We start from the raw sequence: 18,689 nt of genomic DNA on the forward strand, positions 1-18,689 counted from the left end.
GCAGCAAGTAATGTCAATAAAAAGCTTGATACCGCATCAGTGTAGGTTGCACCCAAGTAAAATGTTTAACCTAGTATATACACAGCTTTCAGTGGTTCTACTCTCAATGACCCTCAACCGTCATCACTGAGCAGTCAACAGAGAAGAGCATCAGCCCTTAAAAGCACAATCCTTGTAGGAGCCAAATTTGACTCACACTTGACCCCTGATAGGGGCAAGTGAGAACTCCATGGTTGATTGAGAAAACACATATGTGCTAATCAATGTAAAATTTGCTAGGGGAGAGATCTTTTTCATGAAAGGGGCCAGGAAACCCATCAGGAACACTAACAAAAGAAACATGCAGGAGATGAGTTATGAGGAAGAGAACCACACACTAAGATACAGAAACACATAGTTCAGAATTGGGTTTATTATCACTAGCATGTGACGTGAAATTTGTTAACTTAGCAGCAGTTCAATGTGATATATAATCTAGCAGAGAGAAAATAATAATAATAATAATAAATAAAATAATAATAGTAATAACTACACAAGTAAATTAATTACATATATTACATGAATACATTTTTTTAAACATGCAAAACCAGAAATACTGTATATTAAAAAAAATGAGGTGGTGTCCAAAGATTCAATGTCCGTTTAGGAATCGAACGGCAGAGGGGAAGAAGCTGTTCCTGGATCGTTGAGTGTGTGCCTTCAGGCTTCTGTACCTCCCTCTGCAATTGTTACTCTATCCACCTCTCCTATTTATTCCATTTTACTCTACATTATTCCACAACCTTCTCTTCACCACCTTCACAAAGAAATCAAGTCTCCCAAGATCTGATGATGAAAGAATTCTTCCATATTCTTCATCCCCTTCTTTACAGCTAAAACAAGGAATAGGAGAGAGTGTCCACCCGGCTGGAATAGCCATTCTACCCTCACAGGCCGATGACCCAAAGAGCCAGAAGACATTTCCCAAGCAAAAGGTATACAGAATCTGTCAGACATTCTCACAACAGTGTTTATTTAGATTATTATATTCCCATCCCGTTCCCAATTTGACCAGCACTAGATATCCTCATTAGCATTTGTGCTTCTGTATTGCTCTGAAGCTGTTTTGGATGCTTCCGAAAAAGATGGCTAACCTCTTTGTTCTTTATTTTTCGTCTTTATGGTGTGTCAGAACAGACTCACTGTTTCCTTGCCAGCACAACACCACAAAATAGCAGAAACACAGAAAGTGGAGGAAGGAGAAGTGTGGTGTGTAAGGGGGGAGGAGAGACATTCTAATGGTAATCTGATAATGATGGTCAAAGTGCAATTGATCAACATGACACCAAAGGGCCCAGGAACCAAACTAAAGTGGCAAACGAAAGGGAGGTTGGCTCACAAATAGAGGAAGTTTGGAGACAGTGCGAAAGGGAGGATAGGCAGGTGAAAGAGAAGGGACGCGTTCAGTCCGATGGTTTGAGATGTGTCCATTTTAATGCGAGGAGTATCACAAGTAAAGTGGATGAGCTTAGAGTATGGATCAGCACTTGGAGCTGTGATGTTGTGGCCATTACAGAGGTGCAGGGGCAGGACTAGTTACTTCAAGTGCCAAGCATTAGATGTTTCAGAAAGGACAGGGAGGGATGCAAAAGGGGTGGGGGCATGGCACTGTTGATCAGAGATAGTGTCACGGCTGCAGAAAAGGAGGAAGTCATGGAGACGTTGTCTATTGAGTCTCTGTGGGTGGAGATTAGGAACAGGAAGGGGTCAATAACTCTACTGTGAGTTTTTTATAGACCATCCAATAATAACAGGGACATCAACGAGCAGATAGGGAGACAGATTCTGGAAAGGAGAAATAATAACAGGGTTGTTGTGGTGGGAGATTTTAATTTCCCAAATATCAATTGGCATCTCCCTAGAGTGAGGGGTTTAGATGGGGTGGAGTTTGTTAGGTGTGTTCAGGAAGGTTCCTTGACACAATATGTAGATAAGCCTACAAGAGGAGAGGCTGTACTTGATCTGGTATTGGGAAATGAACCTGATCAGGTGTCAGATCTCTCAGTGGGAGAACATTTTGGAGATAGTAATCACAATTCTATCTCCTTTACCATAGCATTGGAGAGGGATAGGAACAGACAAGTTAGGGAAACGTTTAATTGGAGTAAGGGGAACTATGAGGCTGTCAGGCAGGAACTTGGAAACATAGATTGGGAACAGATGTTCTCAGGGAAACTAACAGAAGGAATGTGGCAAATGCTCAGGGAATATTTGCGTTGGGGTTCTGAGTAGGTACATTCCAATGAGACATGGAAAGAATGGTAGGGTACAAGATCCGTGGTGTACAAAGACTTTTGCAAGAAAAAAAGAAGAGTTAATGAGAGATTCAAAAACCAGGCAATGATATGAATCTAGGAGATTATAAGCAGGAGGGAGCTTTAGAATGAAGTTAGGAGACCCAGACGGGTCCATGAGAAGGCCTTGGTGAGCAGGATTAAAAAAAACCTCAACACATTCTACAAGTGTGTGAAGAGCAAGAGAATAAGCTGTGAGAGAATAGGACCAATCAAGTGTGACAGTGGAAAAGTGTGTATGGAACTGGTGGAGATAGCGGAGATACTTAATCAATACATTGCTTTAGTATTCACTACAGAAAAGGATCTTAGTGATTGTAGGGATGACTTGCAGTGGACTGAAAAGATTGAAAATGTAGACATTAAGAAAGAGAATGTGCTGGAACTTTTGGAAAGCATCAACTTGGATGAGTCACCTGGACCGGACAAGATGTACCCCAGACTACTGTGGGAGGTGAAAGAGGAGATTGATGAGCCTCTGGCAATGATCTTTGCATCATCAATGAGGACAGGAGAGGTTCCGGAGGATTGGAGTGTTGCAGATGTTGTTCCCTTATTCAAGAAAGGGAGTAGAGATAGCCCAGAAATTATAGGTCAGTGAGTCTTACTTCAGTGGTTGGTAAGTTGCAGAAGAAGATCCTGTGAGGCAGGATTTATGAACATTTTGGTGAGGCATAATATGATTAGGAATAGCCAGCATGGCTTTGGCAAAGGCAGGTCATGCCTTACAAGCCTGATTGAAAACTTTGAGGATGTGACTAAACATATTGATAAAGATAGAGCCGTAGATGTAGTGTATATGGATTTCAGCAAGGCATTTGACAAGGTACCTCATGCAAGGCTTATTCAGAAAGTAAAAAGGCACATGATCCAAGGGGACATTGCTTTGTGGATCCAGAACTGGCTTGCCCACAGAAAGCAAAGAGTGGTTGTAGACGGGTCATGTTCTGCAGGGAGTTCGGTGACCAGTGCTGTGCCTCAGGGATCTGTTCTGGGACCCCAACTATTTGAGATCTTTATAAATGACCTGGATGAGGAAGTGGAGGGATGGGTTGGTAAGTTTGCTGATGACACAAAGGTTGGGGGTGTTGTGGATAGTGTGGAGGGCTGTCAGAGGTTACAACGGGACATTGATAGGATGCAAAACTGGGCTGAGAAGTGGCAGATGGAGTTCAACCCAGTTAAGTGTGGGGTGGTTCACTTTGGTAGGTCAAATATGATGGCAGAATTTAGTATTAATGGTAAGATTCTTGGCAGCGTGGAGGATCAGAGGGATCTTGGGTTCCAAGTCCACAGGACATTCAAAGCTGCTATGCAGGTTGACTCTGTGGTTAAGAAGGCATACGATGCATTGGCCTTCATCAATCGTGGGATTGAGTTTAGGAGGCGAGAGGTAATGTTGCAGCTATATAGGACCCTGGTCAGACCCCACTTGGAGTACTGTGCTCAATTCCGGTTGCCTCACTATAGGAAGGACGTAGAAATGATAGAAAGGGTGCAGAGGAGATTTACAAGGATGTTGCTTGGATTGGGGAGAATGCCTTATGAGAATATGTGGAGTGAACTCAGCCTTTTCTCCTTGGAGTGACGGAGGATGAGGGGTGACTTGGTAGAGGTGTACAAGATAATGAGAGGCATTGATCGTGTGGATAGTCAGAGGCTTTTCCCCAGGGCTGAAATGGCTAGCACGAGAGGGCATAGTTTTAAGGTGCTTGGAAGTAGGTAGAGGAGATGTCGGGGTAAGTTTTTTACACAGAGAGTGGTGAGAGCGTGGGATGGACTGCCGGCGGTGGTGGTAGAGGCGGAAATGATAGGGTCTTTTAAGAGACTCCTGGATGGCTACATGGAGCTTGGAAACAGAGAGCTATGGGTAAAGCCTAGGTTCTTCTAAGTTAGGGACATTTTCAGTGCAGCTTTGTAGGCCGAAGGGCCTGTGTCGTGCTGTATGCTTTCTGTGTTTCTAAGTAGATTAGAATCAGCAGACCATTAGCAGTACACCAGACAAGGGCGGGCTGCATTACGGCAACTGGCTTAGGGAATCCATGCAGGTTTATCAGAGGCTGGGTCCGTGCATCCATGCTGCCCTGGGGACTTTGGTAAGGATCTCTAGTAGGAATCTTAATTGTTAGAATGATTTGGGTATGAAACAAATTGCCTACATGCTATTAGGATTACCTGAGTGGATGTAGGGATGACAAAGACCAAGGAGGAGCCCATCTCTATATGACTAGTTGTCTCCTATGAGCTCGACCACCTTGCTCACCGCCATGGCAACCCTTTGGCACGTTTGTCATTGTTACCCCCTGCATCCTTCCCTCTCTCTACTCTTCCGTCCTTCACTCCCACCCTCCGGTCACACAAAATGTCATTCTGCACAGGTTTCCAGAAAACTCATTCCGTCCTCTCACCCCTCCCCCCTCCCTCCCAGTTCCTGCTCAGCCTCTGGTTGGCCTCAGGACCTTATTCTAGGATTGTGATTTCATGCACTGTAGTCACAATAGGGGGCTGGGATATACAGTGCCTCTAAAATGTATTCAGTCTCTTTGAAGTTTTATTGTTTTACAACATTGAATCACAGTGCATTTAATTTGGTTTTTTTGACACTGATCAACAGAAAAAGGCTCAGTCGTGTCAAAGTGAAAACAGATCTCTACTAAGTGATTTAAATTAATTATAAATATAAAACACAAAATAATTGATTGCATAACCAAATCATGACTGGTGCAGCCAATTGGTTTTGGAAGTCACATCATTAGTTAGTGTCCGAGCTATATACAAACCTGTGCGCATTCAAGGTGTTTATTGTATTAACAGGTATCTGGAAGGTCCAACTGCTGGTGAGTCAGTATCCTGGCAAAAACTCACCATGAAGACAAAATTCCAAGCAACTTCGCAAAAATGTTGTTGAAAAGCACGTCAGGAGATGGATACTAGAAAATTTTCGAGTCTCTGAATCAAGTCAATCATCAAGAAATGGAAAGAGTATGCACAGCTGTAAATCTGCCTAGGGCAGAGGGCAGACCGTTCTCAAAAACTGAGTGACCGTGTAAGAAGGGGACTAGTGAGGGAGGCCACCAAGAGACCCATGACAACTCTGGAGGAGTTACAAGTTTCAGTGCATGAGATGGGAGAGACTGCACATAGAACAACTGTTGCCTGGGTGCTTCACCAGTCACAGCTTTACGGGAGAGTGGCAAAGAGAAAGCCACTGTTGAAAAAACTCACATGAAATCTCAGCTAGAGTTTGCCAGAAGGCATGTGGAAGACTTTGAAGTCAGCTGGAAGAAGGTTCTATGGTTTGATGAAACCAAAATTGAGATTTTTGATTATCAGTCTAAACAATATATTTGGTGTAAGCAAAAACACACATCATAAAAAGCACATCATCCCTACCTGTGGTGGCAGCATCATACACTGCAGCAAACCCTGGAAGACTTGTGAAGGTAGAGGGTAAAATGAATGCAGCAAAATACAGGGAAATCCTGCAGGAAAATCTGATGCAGTCTGTGAGAAAACTGTTACTTGGGAGATGATTTGTTTTCCAGCAAGACAATGACCCCAGGCACAAGTCCAAAGTCACACAGGCTTAAAAACAACAAAGTCTGGAGTGGTCAAGACAGAGTCCAGACCTCAATCCAATTGAGAATTTGTGACTGGACTTGAAAGGGACTGTTCATTCATGATCCTCATGCAATCTGACAGAGCTTGAGCAGTTTTATAAAGAAGAATTGGGAAGGGGGAATATTGCAGTCTCCTTTTGTGCACAGCTGATAGAGATCTATCCAGACAGACTCAAGGCTGTAATTGCTGCTGAAGGCACATCTACTAAATACTGACTTGAAAGGGATCAATAATTAAGCAATCAATCATTTTGAGTTTAATAATTCCAATAAATTTAGATCAATTTGTAAAAAGTTGTTTTCACTTTGATACAAAAGTCTTTTCTGTCGATCAGTATCAAAATGTCAAATTAAATCCACTGTGATTCAATGTTGTAAAACCACATATGAAAACTTCCGGGAGGGGGTGGTGAGTACGTTTTATAGTAATAAGCCTTTCTATATTTCCAATAAAGAACTTTATTCTCCTGATTCTTACGTTTAATACCGGAATTAAAAATGAAAACCACACTGTGGTGACTTCTGCTTTACAAAAAGACCCCTCGACAACTTGATGGCCAAAAGAGCATCTTTATCTGGGATGGTAAATGATATTTACAATACAAAGGCTTCCAGGTACCTCGTGTGGAGGAACAATATACAATGCATACTGGGAGTAGAAAGAGCGGAAGACCCCGCCAACCCTGGATCCCGCCTCTTGCTACCAACAGCTCCCCGATTTGTATTAACTTACTTTTAATAATACTCACATTACAACACTTCTCCCCCTTTAATATCCAACATTCCCCAAATATAGAAGAACTGGGAAATAAAAACGGTGGTATCATTAGCAACTGGTTATCAATACAAAAAGACCTAAAAAACATGGCAACTTCAACATTCAATCTAACAACAGAAGAAACAATCCAATCAAAGATTCAGTCTGTCAGGAGGTTTGCGAGGGCGCTGCGATCTACGCATTAACCCCGGTGACCCAGCATGCACTGCTGGTGAGGATGTTTTGGGTGGATCTAGTGTTGGGGACACGAGAGGGGTCTGTGTGTCCCCGTGAGAATGTCTATCCTCTTCAGGGGACTCTGTCCCCTCTGCCAGTGCCTCTCCCTCTAGCAAAGTCACTGGTGGACATGCTTTCCTGGTATGCATTAAGTGGTCATTGCTCCTTAACTGTTTTGGGCTACTGAGCTTCTTTGAAATCGGTGACAAGCTATTCTCAGCATTATTGGGATAAACGTCATCTGCAGGTTTGTCACCTAGCTTGGAATGCACTGAATAAGGAACTTTGGTTTTTGAACCATCGTCACGACTGTGGCTCAGAATAAACCCAATTGCAAATTTTTCATAGAGTTCCCTATTATAACTTGGAACTGTCTGGAGTTCAACAGCAGGAAATTGCAATGCGTTTCAGAAAACCTCCTGTGCTTGAACAAAGGTCTTGTCTGTTAAATCACAGTCATTGATTTTGATGATACATTCATTCTCCTGGAGCAGGTTCTCTTTTATTGAACAGCTGTTCTCTTCAATACCACGAATACTCAGGCCAAGGAATCTTCCACTCAGCGTAGAGTTAAAAGGTACCACATGGATTGCCAGGGGCCCGCCGCCTCCAGAAAATTCTACTTTCTTTGTCAAATCACTTGGACTGCTTTCTGAGTGCTTGTCTGGTGATCCTGGAGGCTCTGTTCTTACATCGCCTGCGGGTGCCCCGTCCGCTACTGTTACGACTGCCTTCACTGCAGGTTCCTGTTAGTGGGATCATCAGGCTAGGTTGCAGCTTGCTGTAACTGGGCAGATGGTACAAGAGCTGGGTCACTCACGTTGCCATCGGTGACTTCATCTGCACTTCCGTCATGTGTGCATATTTAAATTCATGCCAGTTGAGCCCAATTTTACGAAGCCAATCACGGCCCAGAAGACTGGGCCCACTGCCCTTAGCTATCACCAGCTTGGCTTCAGCCTTCTGGCCCCCGGCTGAAATATCCACATATAACACCCCTAAATGAGGTATGGGCTGCCCGTACAGGTCCTGAGTTGGAGCTTAGATGGTCTGATGGGAGGCAGGTTGGACCCCCACGTCCTCCTGTAGGTCTCTTCACTAATCACAAATGCAGTAGCCCCCGAATCAATCTCGAACTTAATGTCCTTTTCCTTGACAGTGACTGTAGCATAATATGGTTCAGGTGGTCCCTCATCCGTTTCCACCCCAAACATGTTGTAGGGACACACTGCCTCCTCGTCTGCTTCCCCTAGGTGGTGTGTGGCTGCCTGAGTCTGTTGAGCTTTCCCTGCCCAGGCTTAACCTCACCCTTTATGCTCCTGCACTTTTTAACTAAATGTCCCTTCTTGCTACAAGCATGGCAGACAGTATCTTTACACCTGTTTTTAATGAGCCAATTATTAATTGTTTTCTTCTATCTATTCTGATTTGATTCTTACATGATTTTGGACACTGCCCCATTAAATCAAGTTTAACTGTCATTCAGACTATACGTGGATACATTCAAAGGAGACAGTGTTCCTCTGGTGCTAAGGTTCAAAAACATGGGAAATAATGAGAAAGGAAAAAAAGACATAGTAACGTAAGAAAACAAATCTTTAGTCCGTCCTGAGCAACAACTCCAACAAATTGATGGTTTGGTTCCTGGCAGTCCAGCCTGTAATTCCACGAATCCACCACTGGAGGGCAGCACCAGAAGGCAAGACTACCACCAACTGAACCCGGACACCATGCAAGCCTGAGGACTGAGACCTAGTCGTAGCAACCAAGTTGACACTGCTGCCTGGCTGTATGTCTCTCAACAAAACAAGGGAAGCAGACTTACAGCAATCAATGTCCAACAGGGTCTTGCGATCACAAAAGAAACGTCCAGGACAATCACCACACACAAATTGCTGGTGGAACACAGCAGGACAGGCCGCATCTATAGGGAGCACTGTCGATGTTTTGGGCCAAGACCCTTTGAAGTGCTGTCTGGCCTGCTGTGTTCCACCAGTATTTTGTGTGTGTTGTTTGAATTTCCAGCATCTGCAGATTTCCTCGTGTTTGCTCCAGGACAATCACTCTCGGTTTCACTTCATGTCGGCTTTGCGCCAACTCGAAGGCACCAACTCTGGTGTTTGCAAGTAGCAGGGTCTCCACCCAGGTCAGCTCTCCTGATGGCTTGGTTCAAATCCCCAGGCCTTAAAGCTCTCTGCTTCTTTCCAGATAACAGACCCAACCAGATCTCCTCCACCACCACTCTTCTCTGTCTGGCAGAACTGGTCCTTACCCCCAAGAATTTTTCCTTCGCCTCTTCCCACTTCCTATTATAGGTGTAGCCATGGAACTCACATGAGTCCCAGTGATGCCTGCCTTTTTATCAGTAAAATGGAACTCTCCACTTTCCAAGCTTATACCACCATAGCTCTCTAACTCTTCCTATGCTACATCTACGAATGCATTGGGACTGCTTCCTGCATCAATGCCAAGCTCATCAATTTCATCAACTTTGCCTGGAACTTCCACCCTGCCCTCAAATTTAGCTGGCCCACTTCCAACACCTCTCTGTCTCCATCTCTGGAGATAGTGTATCTACTGATATCTTTTATAAGCCGACTGACTCTCACAGCTATCTGGACTCTTCCCATCCTGTCACTTGTAAAAATGCCATCTCCTTTTCTTAGTTGATTCATCTCCACCACATTTGCTCTCAGGATGAGGCTTTTCATTCCAGCACAACCGAGATGTTCTCCTTCAAAGAAAGGGGCTTCCTTTCCTCCACCATCAACACAGCCCTCACCTGCATCTCTTCCATTTCGCATACATTTGCTCTCACCCCTCCCTCCCACTTTCTCCAAGCATCACTCCCGGCACGACTCCCTTGTCCACTTGTCCCTCCTGGTACCTAGCCTTGCAAACAGAACAAGTGCTATACTTATCCCTACACCTCCTCCCTCACTTCCATTCAGGGCCTCAGTCTTTCCAGGTGACGTAGCAATTCACCTGTGAGTCTATTGGGACCATCGCAATTGTATCCAGTGCTTCCAATGTAGCCTCCTGTATATTGGTGAGACCCGACATAGATTGGGAGACCATTTCACTGACCACCTTCGCTCCATCCGCCACAAATATCAATCCATGGCCTCCTCTACTGCCATGATGAGCCCACACTTAAATTGGAGGAGCAACTCCTTATTTTCCGTCTGGACAGTCTCCAACCAGATGCTATGAAAATCAATTTCTCAAACTTCTGCTAATTGCCCCACCCCTTCAACATTCCCCATTCCTGTTTCCCTCTCTCATCCTATCGCCTTACCTGCCTATCACCTCCTTCTAGTGCTACAACCTCTTGTCCATGGTCTTCAGTCCTCTCCTATCAGGTATCTCCTTCTCCAGCCCTTTAGCTCTTTCACCAACTTCCCAACTCTTTACTTCACCCCCTTTCCTTCTCCGTTTCACCTTGTACTTCTTCCTCCCCTTTCCCCACATTCTTACTCTGACTCCTCCTCTTTCTATCCAGTCCTGATGGAGGGTCTCAGCCTGAAACGTTGACTGTTTACTCTTTTTCATAGATGCTGCCTGGCCCGCTGAGCTCCTCTAGCATTTTGTGTGTGTTGCTTTGGATTTCCAGCGTCTGCAGATTTTCTCATGTTTAGATATTATCATGTTCCCTATAAGCTTAATTTTAAATCAGTAGGAGTGATTCTTTTCAGGTGCTTGCATTGTAGTTCCACATGGCAGGGAATTCAAGGTTAGGTGAAATGCTTGACTATGGTTTATCATAAAATGCACTGCATATCAGTGTCTGCATTGTCCAGGTTACATTGCTGAGTTAAACACAAAATGCTGGAAGATCTCAGCGGGCCCAGGCAGCATCTATGGAGGGGAATGAACAGTCAAATGTGTCGAGATTAGACCTTTCATTGGGAGTACCTTGCTCTGGATTTCCAGCAGCTGCAGAACCTCTTGTGTTTATGCTGATGGGTTGATTGGTATAATATACAAAACAAATTATGGAGTATATTCCAGTCTTTTAATAGTAATTAAGTAATCACACTTCACCTGGATTGTTTGAATGGAATCAGCAGTGCTGAAAAATGAGCCAGATATGCAAGATTCAATAATTTTATGTAGAACAGTAATAGACTGCCACCTAGTGATCATATCTGTAACATTATAATACTTTTGCCTGTAAATTAGATTTCACCTATCTTCAAATTCATTTACACCATAACATAGGCGCAGAACTGGGTCATTTGGCCCACCAAGTCTGCTCCACCATTTGATCAAAGCTGATCTACTTTCCTCTCAACCCCATTCTTCTTTCTCCCTGTAACCTTCCACTCATTGACTTATCAACCTCAGCCTTAAGTACTGTACGTGCAATAGCCTGGCCTCCACTGCTGTCTGAGGCAACAAACTCTGCAAAATCACCACCTTCTGGGTGGAGAAATTCCTCTGTTGACTATGGCCAATTTAAAGTAGGGAAGAAAACATTGAACTCGAATGGGTTAAGGACAGTGGAAGCAGACAGATCAATTGGCTTTGTTCCTGTCATGTGCTTGGAGATGGAGACAACCATTTTGTGGAACTGTTTTACATCCTCCAATTTGTGAGATGGAGTTGCTTTGCTTTCTGTGACTTAAAGGAGACATGATGATTCAGGTAATCTCCTGGTCTGGAGATCATTTCAAAGTAATAAGTTATTGTGAGGTGTTCTTTGATATAACATGCAGGTTTATGAATGTTGGGGGTGGTGCCTGCCTGGAGTGATGCAAGCTGGTTACTGAAGAGAAGAGGGCAATAAATGGACACTGGCCTGGAGCAGCGCCAATAAAAAAGTGTTAAAGGTCAATCAGATCATCCACAGCCAATGACACTGGAATGCAACATTTTAATTGGTAAGGAACAAATATAAAAGAGGACACTTCGGATGTGCTATCAGTGATAACCCTCTCAAGAGACCCACCATTGCAAGGAAGAACTTGCCCCAGGCCAGGTGCTAGGCACAGAAAGGATCGATCATCCGGCCAAATGCGATACCCTGTTTTGGTGTTATAAATTGGACAAGTGTTCTTTGTGAGTGTTTTTACAGAGGGAATAATAATCATGTTCTAAGCTGTTGGCCAATAAAGTACAAGCTTTAATTACGAGCTGTGCAGTGTATTTCCTAAATGGTCAACACTTCCTCACCTCTTTTGAGGTTGTGTCCTCTGGTCCTAGACGCCCTCACTATGGGAAACATCCTCTCCAGATCCACTCTGCATAGGCCTTTCAACATTCGATAGGTTTCAATGAGATCCCCCCTCATTCTGATAAATTCCAGCAGGTAACAGGCCACAGCTACCACTCGCTCCTCATCCGATAAGCCGTTCATTCCTGGAATCATTCTTGTGAACCACCTCTAGATCCTTTCTTAGATAAGGGTTTCAAAACTGCCTACAATACTCCAAATTAGGCCTCACCAGTGCCTTATAAAGCCTCAGCATTACATCCTTGTTTTGATATTTTAGTCGTCTCAAAATGCTTGCTAACATCTCATTTGCCTTCCCCACCACTGACTCAACTTGTGCTACACTGCTCAGTTAGTGAAATCACTCTCTCAGTGGTGGAGACCCAAATTCAATCCTTATCTAGGGTGCAGTCTGTGTGGAATTTGCAAATCCTCTCCATTGCTGTATTTTTCCTTTGGGTGCTTTAAGTTTTCTCCCATTATAAAGCTTGTATTGGTCACAACAACTTGTTCCTGATGTATAAGTAAGTGGCAGACTGAATGGGGAATTTTAAAAATGGGATTAGTGTTAGTATAGTATACACATTCAATGGCTATGCTATTCTTTAAAACAAGCTACAATGATTGTGTTGACCAAGATTAGAAACTGGTTGCTTTGATCTCTACATACAAAACTATATTCCAGTCCCCTCACAGGTGTTAAGATTGTGCTTGATGGTGCCAAGAGATTTTGCAGATGCACAAAATCAGGAGCAACATGCACAAAATGCTGGAGGAAATCAGCAGGTCATTCACCATCTATATAGGGAAATGGACAGTCATTCTGGAGCAAAGCCCTTCATCAGGACAGAAAAGGAAGAGGCAGAAGCCAGAACAAGACAGGGAAGTGGATGGGGAGGAGCCCAAGATGGTTGTTAATAGACAAGTCCAGAGGAGGAAGGTAGGAGGGTGGGATGAAAGAATTAGAGCTTCATCTTTATTTGTTGAATATATTCTGTAATGATGTACAATCAGATAAAAGTCATACAATTAAGAGATTAATGTCCATTACATTGAAACACTTCAAAGTAATGATTAGTTTTATAGAGTGTACATTTTTGAAAATGGCTGGTTTGTAGGGGACAAAGGCCATTTGCTAAATAGCCATAAACACCAAACTAAATATAGAATATCTATATTCTAGTTCTGACCTCCTGATAATTCCAGATCTTAGTATTTCCACCAGCAATATTGAGATATGGTTTTAACAGTTTCCATCTCTGGAATTCTTTTCCTAAATTTCTCTTACTCTTCTGTTCAAATGCCCCTTAAAATGTGGATCAACAACATATATTCATTTGTCAAATGATGTTGAAAAACCTCTCATTCTTAAGTGAAAATGAATATCTATTCATTCACCCCAATAAAGGAAGTGTCCTTAAGCAAATTTAATTCTTTAAATTCAAAAATCAGATTTTAAAAAATGCTTGTCCTCAGCTCTTCAGTTTCCCCAATGAAGCTGTTAACATGATACTGTATTTAGTTTAGAAATTCATCAACACAACTTACAGCACAGAAATTTATACCATCATGAACTTTATTAAAGGTCTTGAGACTACTGTCTAAAAATGAAAATAATGTAATTCAAAAATGATTTGTTTAGCAAATATGCTATTTAAATTTTCATAGAATTTATGTTGTACATTTTAAAATGAAAATTCTAATTGTCCAATGAAAGAAACTTTCAAGAAATGAATGAAGGAAATCATGCTCATCAGTTGTCAACCAACATCAAGTTCAACACTTACATAGTCCAGTTAAAGTAACCATGATATATTTCAGTCAATTTGAATAATATTTAGTCATACAATTTCTGGCTTGTTGCAATTATAGTACATGTTCAATAGCAGTGAAATTTCAGACTACATCAATACCTCACATGAATACATCCACATCTGTTTTGTCTACTTAGTGGTACTGTACTTTAAATATTTAACCTCAATAGAGAAGTATGTAATCTCAATAGAGTTCATTTCAAAATAGGGTTTTTACACAAATTTGTAGATCTGTTTTAAATTACATCTTAACAATATGCCAACAATTGGACAGCTATATTTGATAGTGAAGCTTAATTACTTTCCTCCAATGTCTTTATATCTCTAATTATGCATATTAACCCAATACAAGAGGACTAAATCCAGAATGCAGAACTAGAAAATTAATTTTTCTCTTAATCAACATTTAGATCTACTACTTATTAAATTTTCCTACTCAGAACACAGATGGATAAATCATTAACTTCTGTCCAGTGTCTTTGAACCTAATGAGAAGCATCTTATTCATTACAGCTGTACTTCAGTAACACGCATGTAGCCAACAGTATTTGGCATTGGCTGAAAAAATTTCTGGTTAGTTCAGTTTTCTGCATTTCTGTAAATTACCAGGTGAGAAATTAAATGGTTTCAAGACACACTCAAAAACTTGAATTGATAGCTCATAAGCTGATGACAGCAGTGTAAAACTAGGTAATCCATAAACCCCCTTCACTGTCAAAAAATAGAAGGCTTGGAGAAATGAAGGTTAAGCAAATAGGTTTCTGAGATGAAACAAACTTCTGATAAAAGGCATTACTCTGGAGCATGCTACTTACAAATGAGATGCTGGTTTTCACAAAGTCACATTCGAAGAAGCCAATCACCTTCACAACTAACAAAAGATTTCTTCAATGTTACCTGGAATTTCTGAATAATCTGGAACATGTACCAAACATATGGTACTGACTTTAATGAATAATTAGCTACATTTCACAGAAATACTAGATTTTACTTTTAGAAAAAATAAAGTAAGTTGTACTAGGGACAGTAGTAAGCTTGAATTTTCACAGCATGTTTATTTTGATGTACAATTAAATCATCCCTGGCTGAAAATTGAACATTTAATTTTGCATTTATGGTTAAAATATAAGATTAAAAGAAATTTGGCAAATTATTTACCCTTTGAATACATATTCTAATAAATAAATGCACCAAATGGTAAAATTTGAACCAACAGTCACAATTAAAGGCCAATTCCAACAATTTTGAGAAAAAAATATCGAGATAAAATATTAGCTACGTCCTAATGGTTTCCCAGAAGCTAAAAGGGCTGCAACTTTCTTAAGCTCAGCTGTAAATTTCTGCATTTTGTGTATGTTTAATGCCATTTTAGAACTACTGGATTTACAAACTCTCAACTTCCAAACTGTCTAATTATATTGTATATGCATGCACATTGGAAAAACATTGTTCCAAAAAATTCAAATACAAGGTACTTCATGTAAAACAGTAATGAAAGAACATTGCTGTCAATTTCACATAGCATTGAAATATGTGCCACTAACTGAAATAAGCTGCCATGTGCTGTGCAAAAATCAGTATTTCTAGTTTCCTGCAAACAAATCTGTCAATCAGAAACATGATATCCATATTGTACTCAATTATACTACTCATACTCATCATATTCCACTAACAGAAATTTATCATGACTAGTAAGTTAAGATTGATTTGGGATTGACTTTACTTCATCATGTAGCACATTCGCTCAATCGCCGATCATGTAGTTTTTAAAGGAGGCAGGTAGCATGTTAAAAGTAGTGAAGACCAATTCAAAACAAATCAAGTTCTGCAATTTAGAACAAGTAGTTTGACAATGAAACAATTTGTCAGTCACTTTTAGTGTTCCAAATCATTTTCATTTAAAGAAATCAGCATCTTTCATGTATTGTGCCTGACAATTTCTGTCCTCAGACAGCAAGCAGTAAAATTCTAAATGCAAAAAATGTGTCAGGGTGATTTTACTAAATCCTTTTCAGATTACTGGAAACATTAATGGATTTCTTAATTTTTACAGAGATTCAAAAATGGCTTAGATTAATTAAATGCACAATATTTAAATTATCAACTTACAATTCAGTTATTTCAGCTTTTCTGCTTTTCAAGTGCAATTCATAACCATTTTGTGCATTTCTAAACCAATCACCCACTGCAATCAAAATCCCATCAACAAATTATACAAATCAAAACTAAATGTAATATATTTTAATCCATTTCTAATTGTGCAGAATTAAATAATATGTAAATAATAGAGAAAATGAAGAACTTCAAAATAACGCACCATACAAAAATTCTCTTTACAATAAGTTAACTTTTGGCTCCAGTCTTCTCATCTTTTATGAGACCAAAACGTGTTTAATGGTAATGAAGTACTATTGAAAATCCAGATTACTATAAAGCTTGCAATCACTTTTTGTGGAAATACATTAAAAAGAGAGCAATGTTTCTATTGGTTACCACCAATGCTAATTAAAAACATTGCATGTGAGTGTCATTAAGTGACATGGGTACTCTGTTTATGCAACTTCTTACTGCTCGTATACCACTGCAAAGTATTTAATAATTTCGTACTGTCAAAATAAGGGAAAACCAATCCCTACATCAAGCAATCTGAAAACTTTGTGTATAAAATAATGAGAAAGATGTAAAGTTGAACTACTGTTAAATAAATTACTTTCCAGACAAGATTAGTTTTTCCTGACTCTCAGATCCGGGCTCCAAATGGTGTACACATTTCATCCCACAATATTTGCATTTCAGCTGCTAATCACCTTTGACATTTATGAATCACAAAATTCTACATTCCTTAAGTCACTTCTCTATAAACTGAACTCATTCTCCATATCTAACATGCAATTCAATTAAGTGCCAATTTTTTCCTCCCAGTTTTGTATTGTTTGAAAGGGAAATAATACTAAATACTGGCAGAAAAGGGATATTGTGGATGCCACCAGTCCAGTAAACGCACACTATGCACAGGGTCCAAGATAACTTGGAGTCCTTGGTCCTTTTTAGGCTTCTTGCCTTGTGGAAGCGGGGAGTCTTGAAAGAGCATTCTGACACGATGGTGCCTCATATCAGTGCTCACATTTATTGTAAACTGTAAAAGAAACAAAAACTTTTAACATCCTGAGAAGGCTGAACATACAGTACATTTAGTCAGTAAAGGTTTTAACTGCAACTTGTAAGATAGTCTACAAAACTTGCATACCACAGAGATGATGTTCCATAAGTATGACAAATGTTGTAAAATGAAGTAAATTCAGCAGCAGCTAAAATCAGGGTTGGATTTTGACTTCCACAGCTCCAACAAAAGTCTATGCAACCTTCAAACAAGTTTTTAAACATACATAATTTGGTTTAATATTGCAAATAATTAATAAAGTTGTTCATGGAAGACTTTTGCAATACTATTGCAATAGTATTGATTAGGACATTTTTTTCCCACACTTGATGTATCTGCAATGTTTCGAATTTTGCCTACTCCTGAAACAATATTACCAGAGTGACAAAGAAATAAGCCAGCTGTTTAAAAAAGGCTCTTAATTAATTGTATCTTTCTTGAAACCTTCCTAGATTGTGTAGCCAGCTAAACCATATACCTTCCATTTTCCTAATTTGATTAATATTCCAGATGTATGGTTAATTATACAGGCATGTAGGATGGAAATGATTGATGGCAATTTCCATCATCAGTCAAGCTGTAAAGGTATTTGTCACACTCCACCTTATCCCCTTCTTTGGCTGATGTAATGCTGCCAAATACTAGGAAATCAGAAGCCAACAAATTTAAACCAAAGAAAATTATGCACACAACTTAGTGTTATAATACAATTAGAACATTCAAACTTGATCTTACCAAAGCTAATGTCATTCCCATAACCACAGGTGTGAAGATGAAATTGAGAGTGGTGATCTGCAATAAGTAGCAGTCTTGGTCAGGGTTCTTGTGTACTTGCTCGTATTGTCTAGGAAACTGTAGTCCATTTTGACAGCCATTCTTCAACTTAGGTGACTGATGGATACAAGTTGTACAAATTATTTGACAGTAAACCATTTCAACTACAAACTGACTCATCTACAGCTCTGACAGCAAATATGTGAGGGAGGTAAAACAAATGAAATTTTAAAGACAAAAAAATTAACTGAGAATTAAATTGTAGCTTAAAGCATGACAGCTATTAATTTCCACCGAACAAAATCTTAATACTCCTAAAGGTGTGAACACTTTTCTGTGCTAGAAATCCACAGGTACAAGTTACCCAGTAACCTGTTAGTTTGAACAGCATTCCAAGGACTATAATAAGAAATAAGAAACCATCTTGCTTGCAGTCAAAATTTTCAACAGACCATAAGACAGTACAGAATTAGGCCAATGGTCCATTGAGTCTTCTTCACTACTTTATCGTGCTGATTTATTATCCCTCTCGACCCCATTCTCTTCCCTTCTGTCTGTAACTTTTGACACCCCTACAAACCATGAACCTATCAAACCCTGCTTTAAATATACCCAATGCCTTGGCCTGCACAGCTATCTCAGTCAAGAAATCCCAAGGATTCACCGCCCTCTGAACTCCTCCACATCTCTAAATTCCTTCTCATCTCCAATTAGGAAGCAAACCTAATTTTGCAAGGGGCAAGTTGTTTCTCACCAACTTGATCAAGTTTCTTTATGAG

The 18,689-nt window shown here is 40.6% G+C and overlaps 1 protein-coding gene across 2 annotated transcripts in view; it reads right to left on the reverse strand.

Moving 5' to 3' along the window:
- Positions 1–13,720: 13,720 nt before the first annotated feature.
- Positions 13,721–18,689, reverse strand: part of tmem183a (transmembrane protein 183A) — a 33,388-nt gene continuing 28,419 nt past the window's right edge. For both annotated transcript variants that reach the window (XM_059950616.1, XM_059950615.1), the window contains 2 exons: positions 17,872–18,027; positions 13,721–17,112 (listed from right to left, as the gene is read on the reverse strand). In XM_059950616.1, coding sequence (XP_059806599.1) covers positions 16,927–17,112; positions 17,872–18,027 — 342 coding nt within the window. In that variant the 3' untranslated portion in view covers positions 13,721–16,926. The remainder of the gene's footprint in view (positions 17,113–17,871; positions 18,028–18,689) is intronic.

Source organism: Hypanus sabinus, chromosome 25 (genome assembly GCF_030144855.1).
Source record: "Hypanus sabinus isolate sHypSab1 chromosome 25, sHypSab1.hap1, whole genome shotgun sequence".
NCBI classification, from domain to species: domain Eukaryota; kingdom Metazoa; phylum Chordata; class Chondrichthyes; order Myliobatiformes; family Dasyatidae; genus Hypanus; species Hypanus sabinus.